Genomic DNA, 23083 nt, shown 5'->3' on the forward strand with positions numbered 1-23083 from the left:
ATTTCAAAGTGCTTTACAGCCAATGAAGTACTTCTGAAGTGAAATCACTATTGTAATGTAGGAAACACAGCAGCCAATTTGTGCACAGCAAGCTCCCACAAACAGCAATTTGATAATCACCAGATAATCTGTTTTAATGATGTTGGTTGAGGGATAAATATTGGGCAGGTCGCCGGGGAGAGCTCCCCTGCTCTTCAAACTCTTTATGTTTATCTGAGAGGGCAGAAGGAGCCTCGGTTCAACGACTCATCCAAAAGATAGCACCTCTGACAGATCAGCCTTCCTCAGTACTGCATTGGATTGTCAGCCTGGATTATTGGCTCAAGTCTTTGGAGTGTGACTTAAACCCACGACACAAGAACACAACACAAAAACTCACTATGTTCTGGTTCAGTGTCTCTATTCAAGCAGAATTGCCTAAAATAAATGCTTTTATTTGTGATCCTATTAGGCTTTTACAGTGTTTAGAATTATGGTAAAAGGGGAAATGAACTGCCCTGCAGTTTCTGAATGTTACAGTGGACATTCCTGTAGCCTTTTTCACCTTTCGGTACCGCATTGGTCAGAAGCCAAATGTGTGGGAGCAGACAGATGTGTAGAATTTCATCTGTGTGGTAAAGTGAGTGGAGAGTGCAGCCCTTTGATCCTCTTCGTCTGAAAAGAGAGGGAGTTCAGCATGAAATACCCTGTTTCTAACCAACAGTTAAACTCTAGGGTAACTACAGGTAACAACCAGATGAATAAGCAGATTATCCTTCCTGCTGCCTTCAGAGGAAGGGATCAGGTGAGAGAAGTAAATATCACTTTATGAAATTCTCCTCCTCTTGTTCCCTTTTCCTCTGTTTGTTTAATTGCTCGTCTGTTAACGTTCAACCATAAGTACAGCTGTAATAGGGGAATTTGGACCTATTCCTGGTTGTGTGGCCTTGACTGTGCAAAACCTTCATTAAAAGACAGAAAGTAATTCTAATACGTGCAGGATTCCAGCCTATACTTAAGTATTCCTTGTACCCTAATCAATGGTGCGATAGGCGGCTGAAGGATTTGTGTGGGAGGGAGGTGGGGGACTAGGGGCAAGCCAGAGAGGAACACATCTGAAAATTGTAACTGAATTCACAGGCAATGACCAAGCAAACAAGTAATGCTATCACTATTCCAACAAGCACGACGTTCCAGTATACTCCGGTTTTTTGGGCTCAATTTTGGCACTTGTAGCTGTTTTACTCCACCGTTTCCTTTGGAAATGCACAGGGCAACTCTCTCTCTCACTGCCCGGCGTTGCTTGGGCTCCAGGCCGACTGGCATGTTTTCCTATCTCGTAAACCCATTGAAGAATTTGGGTACAGTGAGAACTTTAGCAAGTGTTGTGTCCGGAGTTAAAACTTCAGTGTAAGAACTGCAATGTTTATACAAGCTTTTTGTTTTGCTTTGAATCCTGTCTGAAGGAATCAGTGCTTAAACCTCCAGTGAACAAGTGAGTGATCCTCCTCCTCTTCTCCACAGACAAGTCAGGGAACGATTGAAGAATGAAGTGATTCAGATGAAGGAACAGGTTCCTGGCTTTCGGCCTGGGTTGGCTATTCTGCAGGTCAGTATCAAATCTTGATTGCTTGGAGAGAGATATGGAGAAACAGTTTGACTCATGTCTGTTTCAGTATTCCAGATGTCTTTTGAATTCATTTTACATGTATAGCAGAGTACAGCAGATGCGCCAGTCAGCTTTAAAGTTGTACTGTAAAACGCAAAACAGCTGCTAACATATCCTTTGCCAGTAAAACTGTCAAAAGTTCTACCTGAGGAAAGAAATCTTTGGAAAAGTAGCAAAGCTTCCAGACTGGGAGCATGTTGGTGGGAGAGGGAGCAACAGTGATCAAACGCACAAGTCTTCTTCAAGGAGAAAATGAGCCTGGCTGACAGGGAGGAGGAGGTGTGTTACTGTAATATTGAAATTGAGCCCGCAGCCCAAACAGCGAATTGAGCTGCAGTTCCCCACCATTGGGCAGCTGTGTGGGAGTGTTTATACGGTCATTGGCACATTTGATGTAACCTGCAAGCATTAATTTGATGTAATGCTGTTGTGAATAAAGCAGTGAGTTGTGTGTGCAAAAAATGGGAGATCAGCTAGGTCCCAGTTCCATTAGTTCCAAAGTGCCAGGTTAAGGAAAGGATGATTTGCATTGATAGTATGTCTCAAACCACCCCAAAGTATATCACACAGTAAATGGCATCGTGCCGTCGCTGTTGCTATCTGGGTAAAATGCTAGCAACCATATTGCACACAAATTGTAAATGAAATGAACAAGCAGTTACCATTTTTCTTTTGATGTTGGTGGGGGGGATGTTGTCAAGGACACCACAACAGCTTGCACTGAGCTGCTTATGATATAGTAACTTCCCCTCTATCCCTACAGTAAATAAAATAGGCAGACATCTGCAGGAGGGCCTGGCTGAAAGCATTGAGACACAATCTATTCATGGATATTGTGTGTTTGCAGCATTATCTGTCCTGGTGCAGATGCCTGACTGGTGTTCTGATGGGCCAGTTAGATTGCCCCGCAGTCCAAGTTAACCATGTAGGATGTTTGCATACCGGATAGCAGAATCAGTGGTTGGCTGCCTCTTGGGATGCAATGTTTAAACATTTACTGACATTTTTGTTTGTGAACTGTGTGCCCGAGGTGTGGAGATGCCATTCTGAGGACACTCACGAACCAGAACCAAACAGTTCCAGCTCTGGTGTAGTATGGTTAGATGCTGTGGGCACAAACCTGCTTGTTAACTGACTTGAGACACCAAATCTTCTTTCACAAGGGACTTAACAAGCAACAGATGGGGAAAGTTTCATCCCATCAATCTGGCCTTGATTTGAACCCAGGTCCTGAAAGGTGAAGAACCAGTGGTATCAATGCGTCCCATCGCCCTATTCTTTAAATTTGTTTTATTTTCAGGTTCTAATTAATATTTCTATTGCTCCTTTTCAATTCTTTCTCACATCCCCCCCTCCCCGCTCTCTGTGCCTCTCGCACTCTGCCCCATCCCCCAACCCTCTCTGTATTCTCCCTCTAGGTTGGAGACAGGGATGATTCTAACCTGTACATCAGTATGAAGCTGAAGGCTGCAGCTGAGGTATGAATCCATATTAACTATTATACATTCTACATATAACTAGCTTTAATTACAGTGTGTTTGCTGTTTAATGAAACCAAAAGCAACTGACATAAATATTGATTCTAGTGTCAATGATCTGCCTCTGTATATGAATCCCTCTTTTTCCACCTCTCTTCTGCTACCACATAATCCAATTCCCTTTCCTGTAACTCTAACTTGAATAGCAGAGATAAAACCTTTATAGAATCTTGGTTAGACTACACTTAGAGTACTGTCCAATTCTGGTCTGCATATTCTAAAAAGGATATAGAGGCACTGGAGCAGATGCAAAAAGAAGAATGATACCTGAACTGAGAGATTATAACTATCAGGAAAGGCTGAAAAGACCGGGGCATTTTTCTCTAGAAAAGAGAAAGCTGACGGGTGACCTGATAGATGTCTTCACAACTATGAATGGGTTTGATAGGGTAGATGTAGAGGAGATGTTGCCACTCACAGGGGGCACCAAAACTAAAGGTCATAAATATTGATCACTAATAAATCCATTCAGGAATTCAGGAGAGACTTCTTTACCTAGAGAGAGATGAGAATTTGGAATAAAAACAGGAAATGTGGAAATACTCAGCAGGTCTGGCAGCATCTGTGGAGAGAGAAGCAGAGTTAACATTTCAGGTCAGTGACCCTTCTTTAGAACTGGCAAATATTAGAAATGTGAAAGGTTTTAAGCAAGTAAAGCTGGGGTGGGGCAAGAGATAACAAAGGAGAAGGTGTAGATAGGACAAGATCACAGAGAATAACTGACCAGAAGGTCCTAGAGCAAAGGCAGACAATATGTTAATGGTGTGCTGAAAGACAAAGCATTAGTACAGAGAGGGTGTTAATGGACTGAAAACTGAACAGCCACAAATACAAACATGAAAAAAACAGTGGGTAGGCAAACTGAGCAAACTAAGATAAAACAAAATAAACACAAAAAATTTATAAAAAAGAAAAAAATAACTAAAAATAAAAGTAAAATGGGGGACTCATCATGCTCTGAAATTATTGAACTCAATGTTCAGTCCGATGGGTTGTAGTGTGCCTAATCGGTAAATGAGATGCTGTTCCTCGAGCTTGTGTTCATGTTCACTGGAACACTGCAGCATCCCAGGACAGAGATGAGAGCAGGGGGGAGTGTTGAAATGGCAAGCAACCGGAAGCTCGGGATCATGCTTTTGGACGAAGCGAAGGTGTTCCGCAAAGCGTTCACCTAGTCTGCGTTTGGCCTCCCCATTGTAGAGGGACCACATTGTGAGCAGCGAATACAGTATACTACACTGAAAGAAGTACAAGTACATCGCTGCTTCACCTGAAAGGAGTGTTTGGGGCCTGGGATAGTGAGGAGAGAGGAGGTAAATGGGCAGGTATTCCACCTCCTGCGATTGCAGGGGAAGGTGCCGTGGGAAGGGGACGAGGTGGTGGGAGTAATGGGGGAGTGGACCAGAGTGTCACGGAGGGAACGATCCCTTCGGAATGCTCACAGGGAAGGGGAGGGGAAGATGCGTTTGGTAGTGGCATCACGCTGGAGGTGGCGGAAATGGAGGAGGATGATCCTTTGGATGTGGAGACTGATGGGGTGGAAAGTGAGGACAAGGAGAACCCTGTCATGGTTCTGGGAGGGAGAGGAAGGGTTGAGGGCAGAGGTACGGGAAATGGGCCGGACACGGTTGAGGGCCCTGTCAACCACAGTGGGGGGAAATCCTTGGTTCAGGAAGAAGAAAGACATATCAGAAGTGCTGTCATGGAAGGTAGCATCATCAGAGCAGATGCGTCGGAGACAGAGAAACTGGGAGCATGGAATGGAGTCCTTACAGGAGGCAGGGTGTGAAGAAGTGTAGTTGAGGTAGCTGTGGGAGACAGTGGTCTTATAATGGATATTAGTAGACAGTCTATCCCCAGAGATGGAGACAGAGAAGTCGAGGAAGGGCAAAGATGTGTCAGAGATGGACCATGTAAAGGTGAGAGAAGGGTGGAAATTAGAAGCAAAGTTGATAAAGTTTTCTAGTTCCGGACAGGAGCAGGAAACGGCACCGATATAGTCATCAATGTACCGGAAAAAGAGTTGGGGGAGGGGGCCTGAGTAGGACTGGAACAAGAATGTTTGCCATATCCCACAAAAAAGCAGGCGTAACTAGGACCCATGCGGGTACCCATAGCAGCACCTTTTACTTGAAGGAGGTGAGTGGAGTTGAAGGACAAGTTGTTCAATGTGAGATCAAGTTCAGCCAGGCGGAGGAGAGCAGCGGTGGATGGGGACTGGTTGGGCCTCTGTTCCAGGATGAAGTGGAGAGCCCTCAAACCATCCTGGTGGGGGATGGAGGTGTAGAGAGATTGGACGTCCATAGTGAAGAGGAGGCGGTTGGGACCAGGAAACTGGAAATTGTCAAAATGACATAGGGCGTCAGAAGAGTCACAGATGTAGATGGGAAGAGACTGGACCAGCGGAGAAAAGATAGAGTCAAGATAGGAAGAAATAAGTTCAGTGGGGCAGGAGCAGGCTGATACAATGGGTCTGCCAGGACAGTCCTGTTTGTGAATTTTGGGAAGGACGTGAGAGTGGGCTGTCCGGGGTTGCAGGACTATGAGGTTGGAAGCTGTGGAGGGAAGATCTCTAGAGGAGATGAGGTCAGTGACAGTCCTGTGGACAATCGCTTGATGTTCGGTGGTGGGGTCATGGTCCAGGGGGAGGTAGGAAAAAGTGTCTGAAAGTTGGCGCTGAGCCTCTACAACAACGGCACCACCCTTGTCTGCAGATTTGATGACGATGTCAGGGTTAGACCTGAGAGAACAGAGTGCCTCAAGTTCAGAGGGGGACAGGTTAGAGTGAGTGAGGGGGGCAGAGAAATTGAGATGACCAATGTCTCGCCGACAGTTTTCAATGAAAAGATCAAGAGCGGGTAAGAGGCCAGGGGGAGGGGTCCAGGTAGAGGGAGAATGCTGGAGGCGGATGAATGGGTCTGCTGATCGGGGGGGAGGACTCCTGGTCAACTAAGTGAGCCCGGAGGCGGAGGCAACAGAAGAAGAGCTCAACGTCATGCCGAGCGCGAAATTCATTGAGGCGGGGGCTCAATGAGAATGTGGAACTCGCTACCACACAGAATGGTGTAAATGAACAGCATAGATGCATTTAAGAGGATGCTGGATATGAGTGAGAAAGGAATAGGAAGTTATACTGAGAGGATGAGATGAATAGGGGTGAGAGGAGGCTCGTGGAGCATAAACACCAGCATGGACTAGTTGAGCCAAATGGCCTGCTTTGCATTCTATGCATTCTCCAAATGCTGCTTCTCAGCTGACATGGTCCGAAGTGCATGGCAGAAACCCAGCCAGTGTCTGTCTCTCTATCTCGCTTTGCATTCTATGCAGTCTCCAAATGCTGCTTCTCAGCTGACATGGTCCGAAGTGCATGGCAGAAACCCAGCCAGTGTCTGTCTCTCTATCTCCCCATCTCCAGCCTCTGGCCAATATTTATTTAAGTGCTGAGTTTGGGTGAGGCTCATCTTGGCAACCTTGAGTGCAAACCCAGGCCCTGCTGCTTTGTGATACAGTACATCAAGATGATCGTAAACTGTAAATGCAGCATTTGCGTTTTATCAGTGAAATTCCACTATTCTGTATTGCTGTTCATTCTAGTGCTGATGCTTATTTCTCCCTGTAGATCGGGATGAATGCCAACCATTTGAAGCTGCCAAAAGCTGCCACCGAAGACGAGGCAAGTACAATTCCTGCTTTCTTTTTCTCCAACAAATGTTTCTCTCCTCCCATCCTTGAAGGCTCTGACTTCTTGGGGTAGGGTTCCACAAACCTTGACCACGTACTTCTCCCCCACAGCATGTTTTACAAGTGTCTGCTCTTCATGTGTGAGTTCAGATCTTGAACATCAGTAGAAAAAGTGCTGGAAATATTCAACAGGTCAGGCAGCATCTGTGGGGAGAGAAGCAGAGTTAACGTTTCAGGTCTGTGACCTTTCATCAGAACTGGCAAAGGTTAGAAAAGAAATAGGTTTTAAGCAAGGGGAGGGGGTGGGGGAGAGAACAAAGGGGAAGATGTTTGATAGGGCAGAGGGTCATTAAATAACAAAGCTGTCCTGGGACAAAGGCAAAGCATGTGTTAATGCATTAGTCCAGAGAGACTGTTAATAGCGGAATAATGAGCATCTCTGACTACATGAAAAGCAGGTACGTGGTTCAAAAATAAAATATTTAATTAAAAAGTGACTCCTGACAACGCAGTGGCCCGCTGACGTCATCATAGCGCTCCAAGATGCTCACACGCGCAGCCTACGTCTAACTGGCGCATGCACAGGAAAATGCTTCTCCCCCTCAGCCTCTCATTCCAGGCTGCTCTCTTCCTGCCTTCCCTATCCCCCGGCTGCTCGCTCCCCACTTCCCCTTACCGGCGACTTGCTCCCCGCCTCTCCCCTCATCCTGCTCTCCAGCCGCACAGGTGCTTTGAGGCAAAGAACAAAGATAATTACAGCACAGGAACAGGCCCTTCGGCCCTCCAAGCCTGCGCCGATCCAGATCCTCTCTCTAAACATGTCGCCTATTTTCTAAGCTTCTGTATCTCTTTTCTTCCTGCCCATTCATGTATCTGTCCAGATACATCTTAAAAGACTCCATCGTGCCCGCATCTACCACCTCCGCTGGCAATGCGTTCCAGGTGCCCACCACCCTCTGCGTAAAGAACTTTCCACGCATATCCCCCCTAAACTTTTCCCCTTTCACTTTGAACTCGTGTCCTCTAGTAATTGAAACCCCCACTCTGGGAAAAAGCTTCTTGCTATCCACCCTGTCTATACCTCTCATGATTTTGTACACCTCAATCAGGTCCCCCCCTCAACCTCCGTCTTTCTAATGAAAATAATCCTAATCTACTCAACCTCTCTTCATAGCTAGCGCCCTCCATACCAGGCAACATCCTGGTGAACCTCCTCTGCACCCTCTCCAAAGCATCCACATCCTTTTGATAATGTGGCGACCAGAACTGTACGCAGTATTCCAAATGTGGCCGAACCAAAGTCCTATACAACTGTAACATGACCTGCCAACTCTTGTACTCAATGCCCCGTCCGATGAAGGAAAGCATGCCGTATGCCTTCTTGACCACTCTATTTACCTGCGTTGCCACCTTCAGGGAACAGTGGACCTGAACACCCAAATCTCTCTGGACATCAATCTTCCCCAGGACTTTTCCATTTACTGTATAGTTCACTCTTGAATTGGATCTTCCAAAATGCATCACCTCGCATTTGCCCTGATTGAACTCCATCTGCCATTTCTCTGCCCAACTCTCCAATCTATCTATATTCTGCTGTATTCTCTGACAGTCCCCTTCACTATCTGCTACTCCACCAATCTTAGTGTCGTCTGCAAATTTGCTAATCAGTCCACCTATACTTTCCTCCAAATCATTAATGTATATCACATTGTATAGGCACATTGTTTATTTCCAGGGAAAAGAATCCTCTTTATCTACTGCTGCTTACTTTTAAGACACTAGGGAGCACTGAAGTGATGATTGGAGTGGCAGGTCCAAGGCAGGACTCCCCTGGGACAGTGATCCTGTTCGGAGTGTGTTTGGTTATCCTGCAGGAGCAGTGATCGTATTCAGAGTCATAGAGTTATACAGCACAGAAACAGGCCCTTCGGCCCGTCGTGTCTGTGTCGGCCATCCAGCACCCAGCTATTTTAATCTCATATTCCTGCACTTGACCCGTAGCCTTGTATGTTATGGCGTTTCAAGTGCTCATCTAAGTACTTTTTAAATGTTGTGAGGGTTCCTGCCTCCACCACCTCTTCAGGCAGTGCGTTCCAGATTCCAACCACCCTCTGGGTGAAAATGTTTTTCCTCAGATCCCCCTTAAACCTCCTTCCCCTTACCCTAAAACCATGCCCCCTGTTTCTTGACCCATCTGCTAAAGAGAAAAAATTTATTCCTATGGAACCTATCAATGCCTCATAATCTTGTACACCTCAATCATGTCCCCTCTCAGCCTTCTCGCTCCAAGAAAAATAACCCTAGTCTCTTCAATCTCTCTTCATAGCTGAAATGCTCCAGCCCAGGCAACATCCTGGTGAATCTCCTCTGCAGCCTCTCCAGTGCAATCACATCCTTCCTATAGTGTAGTGCCCAGAACTGTACACAGTACTCCAGCTGTAGCCTAACTAGTGTTTTATACAGCTTCATCATAACTTCCCTGCTCTTATATTATATGCCTCGGCTAATAAAGGCAAGTATCCCATATGCCTTCCTAACCACCTTATCTACCTGTGCTGCTGCCTTCAGTGATCTATGGACAAGTACACCAAGATCCTTCTGTACTTCCTAGGGTCCAACCATCCATTGCATATTCCCTTGCCTTGTTAGTCCTCCCAAAATGCATTACCTCACACTTTTCAGGATTAAATTCCATTTGCCACTGCTCCGCCCATCTTACCAGCCCATCTATACCTCCCTGTAATCTAAGGATTTCCTCCTCACTATTTACAACAGCACCAATTTTCATGTCATCTGCGAACTTCCTGATCGTACCCGCTATATTCATGTCGAAATCATTAATGTACACTACAAACAGCAAGGGTCCCAGCACTGATCCCTGTGGTACAGCACTGGTAACAGGCTTCCAATTCCAAAAACAGCCCTCAACCATTACCCTCTGCCTCCTTCCACTGAGCCAATTTTGGATCCAATTTGCCAAATTGCCCTGGATCCCATGGGCTCATACCTTCTTAACCAATCTCCCATGTGGGACCTTATCAAACGCCTTACTGAAATCCATGTATATGTATTAGCATCCATCTACTGCTTTACCCTCATCGACACATTTAGTCACCTCCTCAAAAAATTCAATCAATCAATCTCTCCCTGACAAAGCCATACTGACTATCCCTGATTAATCCCTGCCTCTCCAAGTAGAGATTAATCCTGTCCCTCAGAATTTTTTCCAATAGTTTCCCAACCACTGATGTTAGACTCACCGGCCTGCAATTGCCTGGTTTATCCCTGCTACCCTTCTTGAATAATGGTACCACATTCGCTGTCCTCCAGTCCTCTGGTACCTCTCCTGTGGCCAGAGAGGATTTGAAAATTTGTGCCAGGGCCCCTGCTATCTCCTCCCTTGCCTCACATAACAGCCTGGGATACACATCTCATCTGGGCCTGGGTTTTATCCACTTTTAAGCCCACTAAAACAGCTAATATTTCTTCCCTTTCAATGCTAATATGTTCAAGCATATCACAGTCCCCTTTACTGATCTCTACACCTACATTGTCCTTCTCCATAGTGAACACTGATGAAAAGTAATCATTTAAAACATCATCGATGTCCTCCGGCTCCAGACAAAGATTGCCACTTTGGTCCCTAATGGGCCCTACTCTTTCCCTGGTCATCCTCTTACCCTTAATATACTTATAAAACGCCTTAGGATTTTCCTTTATCTTGCCTGCCAGTGTTTTTTCATGTCCCCTCTTCACTCTCCTAATTACCTTTTTAAGTGCCACCCTACACTTTCTATACACCTGTAGTGCCTCCGCTGTTTTCAGCACTTGGGATCTGCCGTAAGCCTCCTTTTTTTTCCCTGATACAATCCTCTATATCCCTTGACATCCAGAGTTCCCTGGGCCTGTTAGTCCTACCCTTCACCTTAACGGGTACATGTTGGCTTTGAACTCTCACAATTTCCTCTTTGAATAACTCCCGCTGATGTGATGTAGACTTTCCTACAAGTAGCTGCTCCCAATCCACTTTGGCCAGATTCTGTTTTATCATACTGAAATCGGCCTTCCCCCAATTCAGTACCTTTATTTCTGGTCCATCTGTGTCCTTTTACATAACTACCTTAAAACGTACAGAGTTATGGTCACTATCCCCGAAATGCTTCTCCACTGACACTTCTACCACTTGTCTGGCTTCATTCCCTTGTGACACATCTGCTCCTCTATCTCTTCCTGTCTGTTTGGAGGCCTGGAGTATACTCCCAGCCATGTGATTGCCCCCTTTTTGATTTTAAGTTCTTTTGAGGAACCTTCTAAGATGTCATCCCTCCTTACTGCAGTAATTGATTCCTTGATCAACAGTGCAATGCCACCTCCTCTTTTATCCCCTCCCCTGTCACGCCTGAAGATTCTATTCCCTGGAATATTGAGCTGCTTGTCCTGTCCCTCCCTCAACCATGTCTCTCTGATAGCAATAATATCATAATTGCATGTGCTAATCAACGCCCTCAATTCATCTGCCTTACTAGTAAGACTCCTTGCATTGAAATAGATGCAATCCAACCTTGCATTTTTCCCTTGTGCCTTACCAGGTCTATATTTGCTCTGCCTTCTAGGCAGACTCACTTTCTGTTCTATATTACCCTTCACTGTATCTCCACTCTGTATCCCATCCCCCTGCCAAATTAGTTTTAAACCTCCCCCAACAGCACTAGCAAATCTCCCTGCAAGGATGCTTGTCCCATTCCAGTTGAGGTGCAACCCGTCCAACTTGTACAGGCCCCACCTTTGCCAGAAACAGACCCAGTGATCCAGGAAACTAAAGCCCTCCCTCCTGCACCATCTCCTCAACCACGCATTCATCTGCTTTATCCTCTATTCTAAACTCACTAACACGTGGCACCGGGAATAATCCAGAGATTAGGGGCGGTGCAGTGGTTAGCACCGCAGCCTCACAGCTCCAGCGGCCCGGGTTCAATTCTGGGTACTGCCTGTGCGGAGTTTGCAAGTTCTCCCTGTGAACCGCGTGGGTTTTCACCGGGTGCTCTGGTTTCCTTGCAGGTTGATAGGTGAATTGGCCATTATAAATTGCCCCTAGTATAGGTAGGTGGTAGGGGAATATAGGGAAGGTGGGGATGTGGTAGGAATATGGGATTAGTGTAGGGTTAGTATAAATGGGTGGTTGATGGTCAGCACAGACTCGGTGGGCCGAAGGGCCTGTTTCTGTGCTGTATCTCTAAATAAATAAATAAATACTAAATAAATTACAACCTCAGAGGTCCTGCATTTTAATCTGCTACCTAGCTCCCTAAATTCTCGTTGCAGGACCTCATCCCTTTTTCTACCTATGTCGTTGGTACCAATGTGTACCACGACCTCTGGCTGCTCACCCTCCCCCTTAAGAATGTCCTGCACCCACTCCGTGACATTCTTGACCCTAGCACCAGGGAGGCACGTTTGTGCCAACAGAAACGCCTATCTGTACCCCTTATGATAGAATCCCCCATCACTATCTCTTCCACTCCTTTTTACCGCCCTACTGTGCAGCAGAGCCATCCATGGTGCCATGGACCTGGCTGTTGCTGCTTTCCCTTGGGAGGCCATTCTCCCCCAACAGTATCCAAAACGGTAGATCTGTTTGAGCGGGGGATGGCCACAGGGGACTCCTGTACTATCTGCCTGCGCCTACTACTCCGCCTGGTGGTCACCCATCCCTTTTCTGCCTGTGCTGCCATTACCTGTGGTGTGACCACCTCACTGAACGTGCTATCCACGAGGTCCTCAGCATCACGGATGCTCCACAGTGAATCCATCCTCAGCTCCAGCTCCGTAATGCAAGTAGTCAGTAGTTGCAGATGGGTACACTTCCTTCACACATGGTTGTCAGGGACACTGGAAGCATCCCTGATTTCCCACATAGCACAGGAGGCGCATATCACGGGTGCGAGCTCGTAATTTAGTTACTCCCTTTAAGAAATACTAATTACACTCACGGTGGTGTTCTGCTCCAAACACTACCCAGTACAATCTAAAGTCCTTAATAAATTACACTAATTTGAGTAGTATCTTATCACTTGAGGGTTTTTTAAAAAAACCTTCCCCTTTTTTAAGCAATTTAAATGCACTAACAGCTGTTACTTACCCAACCAATCACCTTGCAGAATTTCCGTGATGTGTTTGGGTATCCTGTGGGAGCAGTGATCCTATTCGAGTGTGTTTGGGTATTCTGCGGGAGCAGTGATCCTATTCAGAGTGTATTTTGCTACCCTGCGGGAGCAGTGATCCTGGTTGTGGTGCATTCCAGATTCCACGCTCTGTTGGTGAGATTTGGGTCATCTTGCTAATTGGCCTGTTCTTGACCTGTACAGGTGCTGAGTTACATCACCCACATTAATGAGGACCCAACTGTGCATGGACTCATTATTCAGCTCCCACTGGACTCCATTAACCCGATTGATGTTGAAAAAGTAACAAATGCAGTCGCCCCCGAGAAAGATGTTGATGGGTAAGGATCGAGTGTTTATATTTTAGTTGTGGGACACCCTCTAGATTGTGTGCTTTCCTACTGCGGTCAGTGAACAGTAATCCCAGAGTGAGCACACCCTCCCTGACCCCTCGACCATTTGTTGTGCCCCAATCGCTACCCCAGATGGGGTGCATTGACTTGAGCATAAACTGGGGGTCGACCCAGGATTTTCCTTTTTGTCTCTGTGCCAAGCTGGGTGCCATAATTACCCCCTCAGCTAGCTGATAATGAGGAAGTAAAGTCCTGGTTTGTGGGCGCAGGGGGAAGCCGTTCTGGTGCGAAACGCTCCCCATTCTTAGAGAAAAATTAAGTGCTTGCAAGAATCCAGTTTTATTTTAAAACTAGAACGGCTGCTCCGTTATGACAGAGAAAAGAAAGACTTGCATTTCTGTTGCGCCTTTTGCAACTTGGGATGTCCTAAAGTGCTTTACAGCCAACGAAGGTATTCAAGATCAAGCGGGGTTTGGACAAAGTAGATAGGGAGAAACTGTTCTTATTGCTGGAAGGATCGCGAGCAAGAGGACACCAATTAAAGGTGATTGGCAGAAGAATTAGGTGCAATGTAGGAAACGTGGGATCCAATTTGCGCACAGCAAGTTCCCACAAACTGCAATATAATATTGACCAGATAATTTTTTTTAAGTGACATTGGTTGAGGGATAATTAGCAGGGCATAGAGGAGAACTCTCCCATTCCTTTTCGAAATGGTGCCATGGGATCTATTCTGTCCACCTGAGCAACAAGGGCCATGGTTGTAGTCTGAGCTAACAGTTTTGGCAGAATGCTGTCAGTCTGGATCAGCTTTCAGACTAGTTTAAAGTTGCGGTCACTGATGCTTAAATAGAGAAGATCCAGGAATGTTTCTGATTGACGCATTATGAACGACCTGGCTTAATTTCATTTTCAGGATGTGGGTGTCGCTGGTGAGGCTGACATTTGTTGGCTATCCCCCTAGTTGCCCCGAGAAGGTGGTATTGGGGGGGTCAGTTCTCTATACAGAATAGTATGTTCGGAAGAAAAGAGATGGTACGTGTGCCTGAGTTTTGATCGCACATTCTAGTGTATTGCCAAGAACTTCTAACTGTTCCAACAAGGTTGGATGATGTGTATTGCGAGTGTGCCTGTATGGGGGGTATTTTGTGAGGTGTTTTTAGGGTGGTCTAGTGGATTGGATTGACAGATGCAGTTTTTTTTTTAACACCCATTTTAACTAACTGTTCCTTCCAGATTAACCAGCATTAACGCAGGAAAGCTGGCTCGAGGTGACTTGGGTGATTGCTTCATCCCCTGTACTCCCAATGGCTGCCTGGAGTTGATCAAACAGACTGGTAGGAACAGCATTCGATAGTGGAACATATGGAATATGAGCAGGCGTAGGCCACATGTCTGTTTGAGTCTGCTCTGACATTCAGTCAGATCATGGCTGAACGTGCTCATTAACTCTGCTTTCACACCTGATCCCCAGATGCCTCAATTCCCTTAGTCTCCAAAAATCTGTTGATCTTCGTCTTGAATATACTAAACAACTGAGCATCTACAGCCCTCTGGAATAGAGAATTCCAAAGATTAATAGCACTGAGTGAAGAAATTTATCCTCATCTCAGTCCTGATTGTGACCCCTAGTTCTAGACTCTTCACTTGCATCTCCTCCGTCCTTCCTCATCAACATAACCCTCTAGTGATAGACTTCAAGAGGACATAGACAGGCTGGTGGAATGGGCGGACACATGGCACACATGAAATTTAATGCGGAGAAGTGTGAAGTGATACATTTTGGTTGGAAGGGTAAGGAGAGGCAATATATAATGAAGGGTACAATTCTAAAAGGGGTGCAGGAACAGAGGAACCTGGGGTATAAGTGCACAAATTGTTGAAGGTGGCAGGGTAGGTTGAGAAAGTGGTAAATAAAGCATATAGGATCCTGGGCTTTATAAATAGAGGCACAGAGTACAAAAGCAAGGAAGTTATGATGAACCTTTATAATTCACTGGCTCGGCCTCAGCTGGAGCACTGTATCTAATTCTGGGCATCTCACTTCAGGAAAGATGTGAAGGCATTGGAGAGGGTGCAGAAAAGTTTTACGAGAATTGTTCCAGGGATGAGAGGCTTCAGTTATGAGGATAAATTGGAGAAGCTGGGGTTTTGTCTCCTTAGAGAAGAGGAGGTTGAGAGGAGATATGATGGAGGTATTCAAAATCAAGAGGAGTTTGGACAGAGTAGATAAGGAGAAACTGTTCTTATTGCTGGAAGGATCGAGAGCAAGGGGACACCAATTAAAGGTGATTGGCAAAAGAATTAGGTGCAACATGAAAACATTGGTGGAGGCTGATTCAATGGTGGCTATCAAAAGGGAATTGGGTAATTACCTGAAGAAAAAAGATTTGCAGGGCTATGGGAAAAGGCGAGGGAGTGGGACTAGATGAGTTGCTCTCGCAGAGAGCTGGCACAGACACAATGGGCTGAATGACCTCCTTCTGTGTTGTAGCCATTCTATGATTCTATGACTTCCTTCTCACACACATGCTTATCCTCTTAAATGCATCTATGCTATTCGCTTCAACCACTCTGTGTGGAAACAGGTTCCACATTCTCACCACTCTCTGGGTAAAGAGGTTTCTCCTGAATTCACTATTTGATTTCTTGGTGACGCTCTTGTCACGATGACCTTTAGTTTTTGATTCCCCTACAAGTGAAAGCATTTTCTCTACACCTACCCTGTCGAACCCTTTCATAATCTTGATCTCTATCACATCACATCTCAGCCTTCTCTTTTCGAGAGAAAAGAGCCCCAGCCTGTTCATCCTTTTTTGATTGGTATTCTCTATCAGTTCTGGTATCATCCTTCAAACTTTTTTGTACTTCCCCAGTGCCTCTAACCTTTTCTATAACATGGAGACCAGAATTATTGACAGGACGTTTTTATTTGATGAGATTGGGGCAACTCATGGTCTCCTAATCATTTATTAAGAAATGACACACTGCTAATGATCTGTCTCCCATACAGTGTTGCTCCCTTGGGTTTCGCTCTGTACGCCGGATTATATTGCCAACTGCCTCTTGCTGAGGCATTTTTGCCCTCAGACAGTTGCGCTCCAATAATTCACCCAAGTAGCCATTGTGGGCTATAATGATTATATTTTGAGGACAGGTTGCATAGACCAGCCTGTTAAACAGGTAGATATCCAGTTACAAAATGAGGAAGCCAATGACATTCTCTGATCCTCAACTGTTTTATTGTCAATTCACAGTTCAGTCCAAATATCAGTTCCCACGCTTCCTTTCTGGACTGACTGTCTGTCCAGAGGGAACTCCCTGACTGGGGAAAAACCCAGCCCTTAAATACAAACTGCAATGAGCATCACCTGCTCTCTATTAATACTGAATTAAGTCCTGTTTCATTAAAGGGTCCAGCATTTCAATATAGACACAGCCTTGTATTCCTTGAATTTAAAATATTAAGGATAATCTAGTTGTTTAACTAGAGGTGTTTGATGTTTAAAGAAATTGAATAGGTAGATAGAGAGAAGCTATTTTCCTCTGGTCTGGTGTCCAGAACAAGATGTTTAGAGTTAGGCTGTTAGGGATGAAGTCAGAAAGCACTTCTTCACACAAAGGATAGTGGAAATCTCTCCCAAACGTTGTGGCTGTTAAAAATTTCCAAACTGAGATTGATAGATTTTCATTCAGGGTTACAAGGCAGGCAGATGGAATTCAGATACAGATCAGCCATGATCTAATTCAAATGTCAGAACAGGCCCTCAGGCCTGAATGTTCTTGTTCCTATGTTCTTAATGCTTGATGCTGGATGTTTTGTGCGCAGACCATTCAAACCTGGGGAGAATTATTCTAGCCCAATCCTCACCTTCCCCGTTCTCCACATGGGCACGTTGCAGCAGAGGTCATGGGACAGTGGTGACTGTAGTTGGTTATAATACTTCCCTAACCCCTATTAAATCTGTGAGCAAAAAATATACAGGAAAGTATTTCGTACTGAGAAGAGTACAATCCCAAGCGCACACACACAAGATTAAAAATGAAAAACTTGGATTTATACAGCACCTTTCACTACCTCAGGATACCCCAAAGCACCTTACAGCCAAAGAAATACTTTTTGAAGTGTACAAGGTAGAACAAAGGACGTGTCACACTATTTTTGCTGGAAGATCACCTTCCGAATAAACTTTCAGAAGGCTTTTGATAAAGTCCCCCACAGGAGGCTGGTTAGCAAAATTAAAGCACGTGGAATAGGATGTAATATACTGACATGGATTAAGGATTGGTTAACAGGCGGAAAGCAGAGAGTAGGAATAAATGTGTCATTCTCGCGTTGGCTGTGACTAGTGGGGTACCGCAGGGATCAATGCTTGGGCCCCAGCTGTTCACAATATGTACCAATGATTTCTATATGGGGACCAAATGTAGTATCTCCAAGTTCGCGAATGGCACAAAACTACGTGGGAATGTGTGCTATGAGGAAGATGCAAAGCAGCTTCAAGGGGATTTGGACAGACTTAGTATCATGCTAGGCCCTCACCTGCCAAGAATGAGGCACATCAATGTCATGAACATTGATTTTAAATTGCTACTGGAGTGAAGAAAGGACTTGTTAAACAGATCAGCCGTGGCTGGAAAAGACATTTGCATTATTACAGACTGTGTTTGGAAGGATAAAACAGCCATTCCCTGACACATTCAACCCACAACAGACTTTTGATCACCAGATGTTGAAGGTGGGGGAGCTTGCATTCCAGCTTGACTGCTAAGATGGCCGAATACACAAACGGACATGGTCAAACCAGCTAGTCACATGACTAACCTGCTGGGCAACCTGAGTTTTTTGAATTTGTACAAACAGTTTGGACAAAAAGTCTGTTTGCTCCTGGGCTGAGAAGATCTCTCCTGTCTGCTCCCATCCCTTTCTCACAAACCATTGAATCCACTGAAGACACATGAACCCCAAGAGAGAAAAGTCTCCTACAGTGAACAAGGTTTAAGAAGAAGACTGGGCCCCAACGAAAAGCAAGATCTACCTACAATCAAGAACTCTACAGTGAGCTTGAAGAACTGTAACAACAACTCTTCAGATATTGCCTATTTGTATTATTTTTCTTCTGCTCTGTTCTGTCTCTATTTGCATGTGTGTATCGCATATGCATGTTAGTGAGGGCGCGTCGTGTATCCGTAGGTGTCAACCGAATTAAAGTTCAACTTTCCTTCTTTAAATCTGCTGGTTTCTTTGCCGTGTAATTGGAAAGCGGTGAACAAGGATTCACCAAGGGGGAGCTAAAAACACGGTGTGTTTAAATTTAACCACTTTGGTAGGAGGAACAGATGTGCAGAGTATTTCTTAAATGGTAAGAGATTAGAAAGTGTAGATGTTTAAAGGGAGCTGGGTGTCATCGTCACTAAGTCGCTGAAAGCTAACATGCAGGTGCAGCAAGCAATTAGGAAGGCTAATGGTATGTTAGCCTTTATCGCAAGAGGATTTGAGTACAGGAGTAGTGAAGTGTTGCGTCAATTGTATAGAATTACACCTGGAGTACTGTGTGCAGTTTTGTCCCCTTATCTTAGGATATTATTGCCATAGAGGGAGTGCAACAAAGGTTCACCAGACTTGCTCCCGGGATGGCGGGACTGTTCTGTGAAGAGAGATTGGGAAACTGGGCCTGTATTCTCTAGAATTTCGAAGAATGAGAGGTGATCTCATTGAAATGTACAAAATATTTAAAGAGATAGACAGGGTAGATGCAGGTAAGATGTTTCCCCTGGTTGGGGAGTCTAAAACCAGGGGCACAATTTCAAAATAAGGGGGAAGCCACTTAGGATAAAGATGAGGAGAAATTTCTTTACTCCGAGGGTTGTGAATCTTTGGAATTCTCTACCCCAGAGGGCTGTGGAAGCTCAGTCACTGTGTATGTTTTAAGTAGAGATTGACAGATTTCTAAATACCATGACATAAAGGGATATGGGGATAGTGTGGGAAAAAGGCATTAAAGTGGATGATCAGCCATGTTCATATTGGATGGCAGAGCAGGCTTGATGGGCTGAATGGCCTACTTCTGTTCCTGTGAAACTGTAGATCTGCTATTAGAATACACTTAACATTTATCTAAGAACCATTGCACCCGCTTGACTGGCACCCCATCCACCACCTTCAAAATTCATTCCCTCCACCATTGATGCACAGTGGCAGCAGTGTGTACCATCTACAAGATGCACTGCAGCAACTCACCAAGGCTGCTGAAACAGCACCTTCGAAACACGCGACCTTTACCACCTAGAAGGACAAGGGCAGCAGATGCATGGGAACACCACCACCTGCAAGTTCACCTCCAAATCACACATCATCCTGACTTGGAACTATATCGCCGTTCCTTTACTGTCACTGGGTCAAAATCCTGGAGCTCCCTTCCTAACGGCACTGTGGATGTACGTACCCCACGTGGACTGCAGATGTTCAAGAAGGCAGCTCAGCACCACCTTGTCAAGGACAATTAGGGATGGGCAATAAATGCTGGCCTATCCAGCGACGCCCACGTCCCATGAATGAATTTTTTAAAAAGGGAGATGTCTGGGAACATTTCTAAGCTGCTTTACTTCAAAGCTCCCTGTGTCTACTTCGGGTTAATACTGCTCGTGCGAGCCAGAAATGTCCAGATAAAGTTCGACTGATAACTGTGTCTCAAGAATTATAGAAAGATCAATGCCTAACAATCAAACAATTTCGGTGCTGCTGAGACTAAGCTAGGCAATATTGGTCCAGCAGCCACTTGTAAAATAGCAGTCATATACCTGGAAAAGTTTGCGTACCTTAGTACTGGCAGCCTCAGATATATACACATTAATAGGAGCGCTCATTCTAACTTTGTATGTGGATCACAGAGCTCTGTGATGTAGATGACTAGGAACAGAGTTTTGACACTTGCTATAGCGTTTTTTTAAAATTCATTCTCGGGATATGGTTGAGACACTGTTAACGCCAGCATTTATTGCCCATCCCTAACTGCCCTTGAGAAGGTGGTGGTGAGTCGCCTTCTTGAACTGCTGCAGTCCATGTGGAGTAGGTACACACACAGTGCTGTTAGGAAGGGAGTTCCTGGATTTTGATCCAGCAACAGTGAAGCAACAGACAATATATGTCCAAGTCAGGATAGTGTGTGACTTGGAGCTGGTGATATTCCTATGCACTTGCTGTCCTTTTACTTCTAGGTAGTGGGGGTTGCAGGTTTGGGAGATATTGCTGCAAAAAGCTTGGCAAGTTTCTGCAGTGCATCCTGTGGATAGTGTACACTGTGCACCCCTGTGAGTGTTTAAGGAGCTGGATGGAATAGTCGTCAAGTGGACTGCTTTGTCCTGGATGGTGTTGAGTTTCTTGTGTATTATTGGAGCTGCACTCATCCATCACTCCTGAATTGTGCCTTGATGATGGTGGAGAGGCTTTAGCGAATCAGTGCGTGAGCCAGCCCCTCACCTCTTAGTAAGTGTGGTATTTATGTTTTTAAACTTGGGCAGCACTGCAGTTGTGAGTGGTGTGTGATCAAAGCCATTCGAATATGACCTCGAGTAGGATTTCAGGTTTACTATGAAGCGATGAGCAGTCTTTGCCCTGCTTTTTTGGGAGGGCAGATGAGCAATTTACTCATGGGCCTCTTTATCAGTGGGTGTTGGTGGGGCGGGGTAAGTGGGGACGAAATAACAAGTCGGTTAGGGAGAGATTTAATGGCAGTGTTATGAGAAGTTTTTCTAGAGCAGATAGGGAGAAACTGTTTCCACTGACAGGAGAGTTGGTTACCAGAGGACACAGATTTAAAATATTTGGCAAAAAAGCCAGAGGGAGGTGAGGAGAAATGTTTTTCCTCAGTGAGTTAGGATCTGGAATTCACTGCTTGAAAGGGTGGTGGAAGCAGATTCAATCATAACTTTCAAAAGGAAATTGGATAAATAGTTAGAAAAATTTGCAGGGGAGTGGGATTAATCAGATAGTTCTTTCAAAGAGCTGGCACAAGCACAGTGGGCCGAATGGCTGCTTCCTGTGCTATATGATCTAAGTTTTTAGATTTTTGTGCCGAACTACTGCTGTGATTTAACACTTCTGGCACTGAATACTTTTTGTCTTTGTTGTTGCAGGTGTGAAGATGGCGGGCTCCCGGGCTGTCGTTATCGGAAGAAGCAAGATTGTTGGTGCTCCCATGCGTGATCTGCTGGTTTGGAACAATGCCACTGTAACCACGTGCCATTCTAAGACGGCTGACCTCCAGGGAGAGGTACGGGAGTCCGCTGCCATCAGAGATAGCGGGAACCAATTTAACTTGCTTGGAAAAGATCTTCGGTTCTTAGCTGAGCAGGAAAGGAAGGTGGTGAAGCTCAGTTGTAGAAGGGAAGGGAGGGGAGCAGAGTGGAGCAAAGAGTCTAGCCTTGGAAGAGCTGATGAGGTTGTCAGTGACCCTGATGAGCTCGTTGGGGTAAGGGGTTCAAAGAAAAAAAGGTTATGGATGATGTAGGCAAAGGCCATATTTCTTGCCCATTGCTGGTTGCCCTGAGAAGGTGGTGATCGGCCTTCTTGAGTCGCTGCTATCTTTATGGTAATGGTGTCTCCGTGATTAGAGTTGGGTAGAGAAATGTGCCTGTGTCTATAAACAGTGCAGAGTAATGAGAAAAATTTAACTCTTAGTTCCACCATGAGGTGGCATCAGCAAGCTGGTTTCCGTGCATCACCAAATAGAACTGTTAAAGGATTAATTTTGTACTTCATTTGTATTCCCCCCTTCCAGCCCACCGTCTCACTTAACAAACCTCCTCAAATACAGGAAATGTGCCTCTCGGCCCACCAATGCCTTGATTTTAAAATTTTACATCCTCGTGTTCAGATTCCTCCATGGCCTTGCACCCTTCCTATCTCTGTAACCACCTCAAGTCCAATCACCCCGAGATCTCTATGCCCCTCCAATTCTCTTGTGCATCCCCCACTTCCTTCATCCTGCCTTTGGCAGCTGTGCCTTCAGCTGCCTAACCCTGAACCTCTGGAATTCCCTTCCCAAACCTCTCCATCCCTCTTTGCTCTTTTAAGACACTCCTTAAAACCTACCTCTTTAACCAAGCTTTTGGTCACCTGCCCTAATATCTCTTTATGTGGCTCAGTGCAAAGCATTTTCTGGTAACACTCCTGTGAAGTGCCTTGAAACATTTTACTATGTTAAAGGTGCTATATAAATGCAAGTTTTTATTGAAGCTGAGAATGGGCAGGCAGCAAATTATTGTCCATTTCTACCTGTGCAAGGCCGCATTTGATAAGAGCCAGCTGCATCAGATCAATGGTTCAGCTAGAATTGACAGAAAAACAATAGGAGAAGGAGTAGGCCATTCGGCCCTTTGAGCCTGCTCGCCATTCATTATGATCATGGCTGATCATCCAACTCAGTAACCTGTTCCCGCTTTCTCCCCATACCTTTTGATCCCTTTAGACCCAAGAGCTAACTCTAGCTCCTTCTTGAAAACATACAATGTTTTGGCCTCATTCGCTTTATGTGGTAGCAGTTTCCACAGGCTCACCATTCTCTGGGTGAAGAAATTTCTCCTCATCTCTGTCCTGAAAGGTTTACCCCGTATCCTTACACTATGACCCCTGGTTCTGGACTCCCCCACCATCGGGAACATCCTTCCTGCATCTACCCTGTCAAGTCCTGTTAGAATTTT

General features: G+C 45.3%; 1 protein-coding gene across 4 annotated transcripts in view; it reads left to right on the forward strand.

The window, feature by feature from the left end:
- The window catches only part of mthfd1b (methylenetetrahydrofolate dehydrogenase (NADP+ dependent) 1b), a 103780-nt gene that overhangs the window by 14120 nt on the left and 66577 nt on the right, over positions 1 to 23083 (forward strand). For 2 of the 4 annotated variants that reach the window (XM_068038489.1, XM_068038490.1), the window contains exons 2-7: positions 1504 to 1588; positions 3067 to 3126; positions 6806 to 6859; positions 13233 to 13369; positions 14618 to 14718; positions 21518 to 21654. In XM_068038489.1, the coding sequence (XP_067894590.1) occupies positions 1504 to 1588; positions 3067 to 3126; positions 6806 to 6859; positions 13233 to 13369; positions 14618 to 14718; positions 21518 to 21654 (574 nt within the window). Of the gene's footprint in view, positions 1 to 894; positions 961 to 1144; positions 1390 to 1503; positions 1589 to 3066; positions 3127 to 6805; positions 6860 to 13232; positions 13370 to 14617; positions 14719 to 21517; positions 21655 to 23083 lie in introns of those variants that run through there. The other 2 variants (XM_068038491.1, XM_068038488.1) reach the window with 2 other exon arrangements.

This window comes from Heterodontus francisci, chromosome 9 (genome assembly GCF_036365525.1).
Source record: "Heterodontus francisci isolate sHetFra1 chromosome 9, sHetFra1.hap1, whole genome shotgun sequence".
Lineage (NCBI taxonomy): Eukaryota > Metazoa > Chordata > Chondrichthyes > Heterodontiformes > Heterodontidae > Heterodontus > Heterodontus francisci.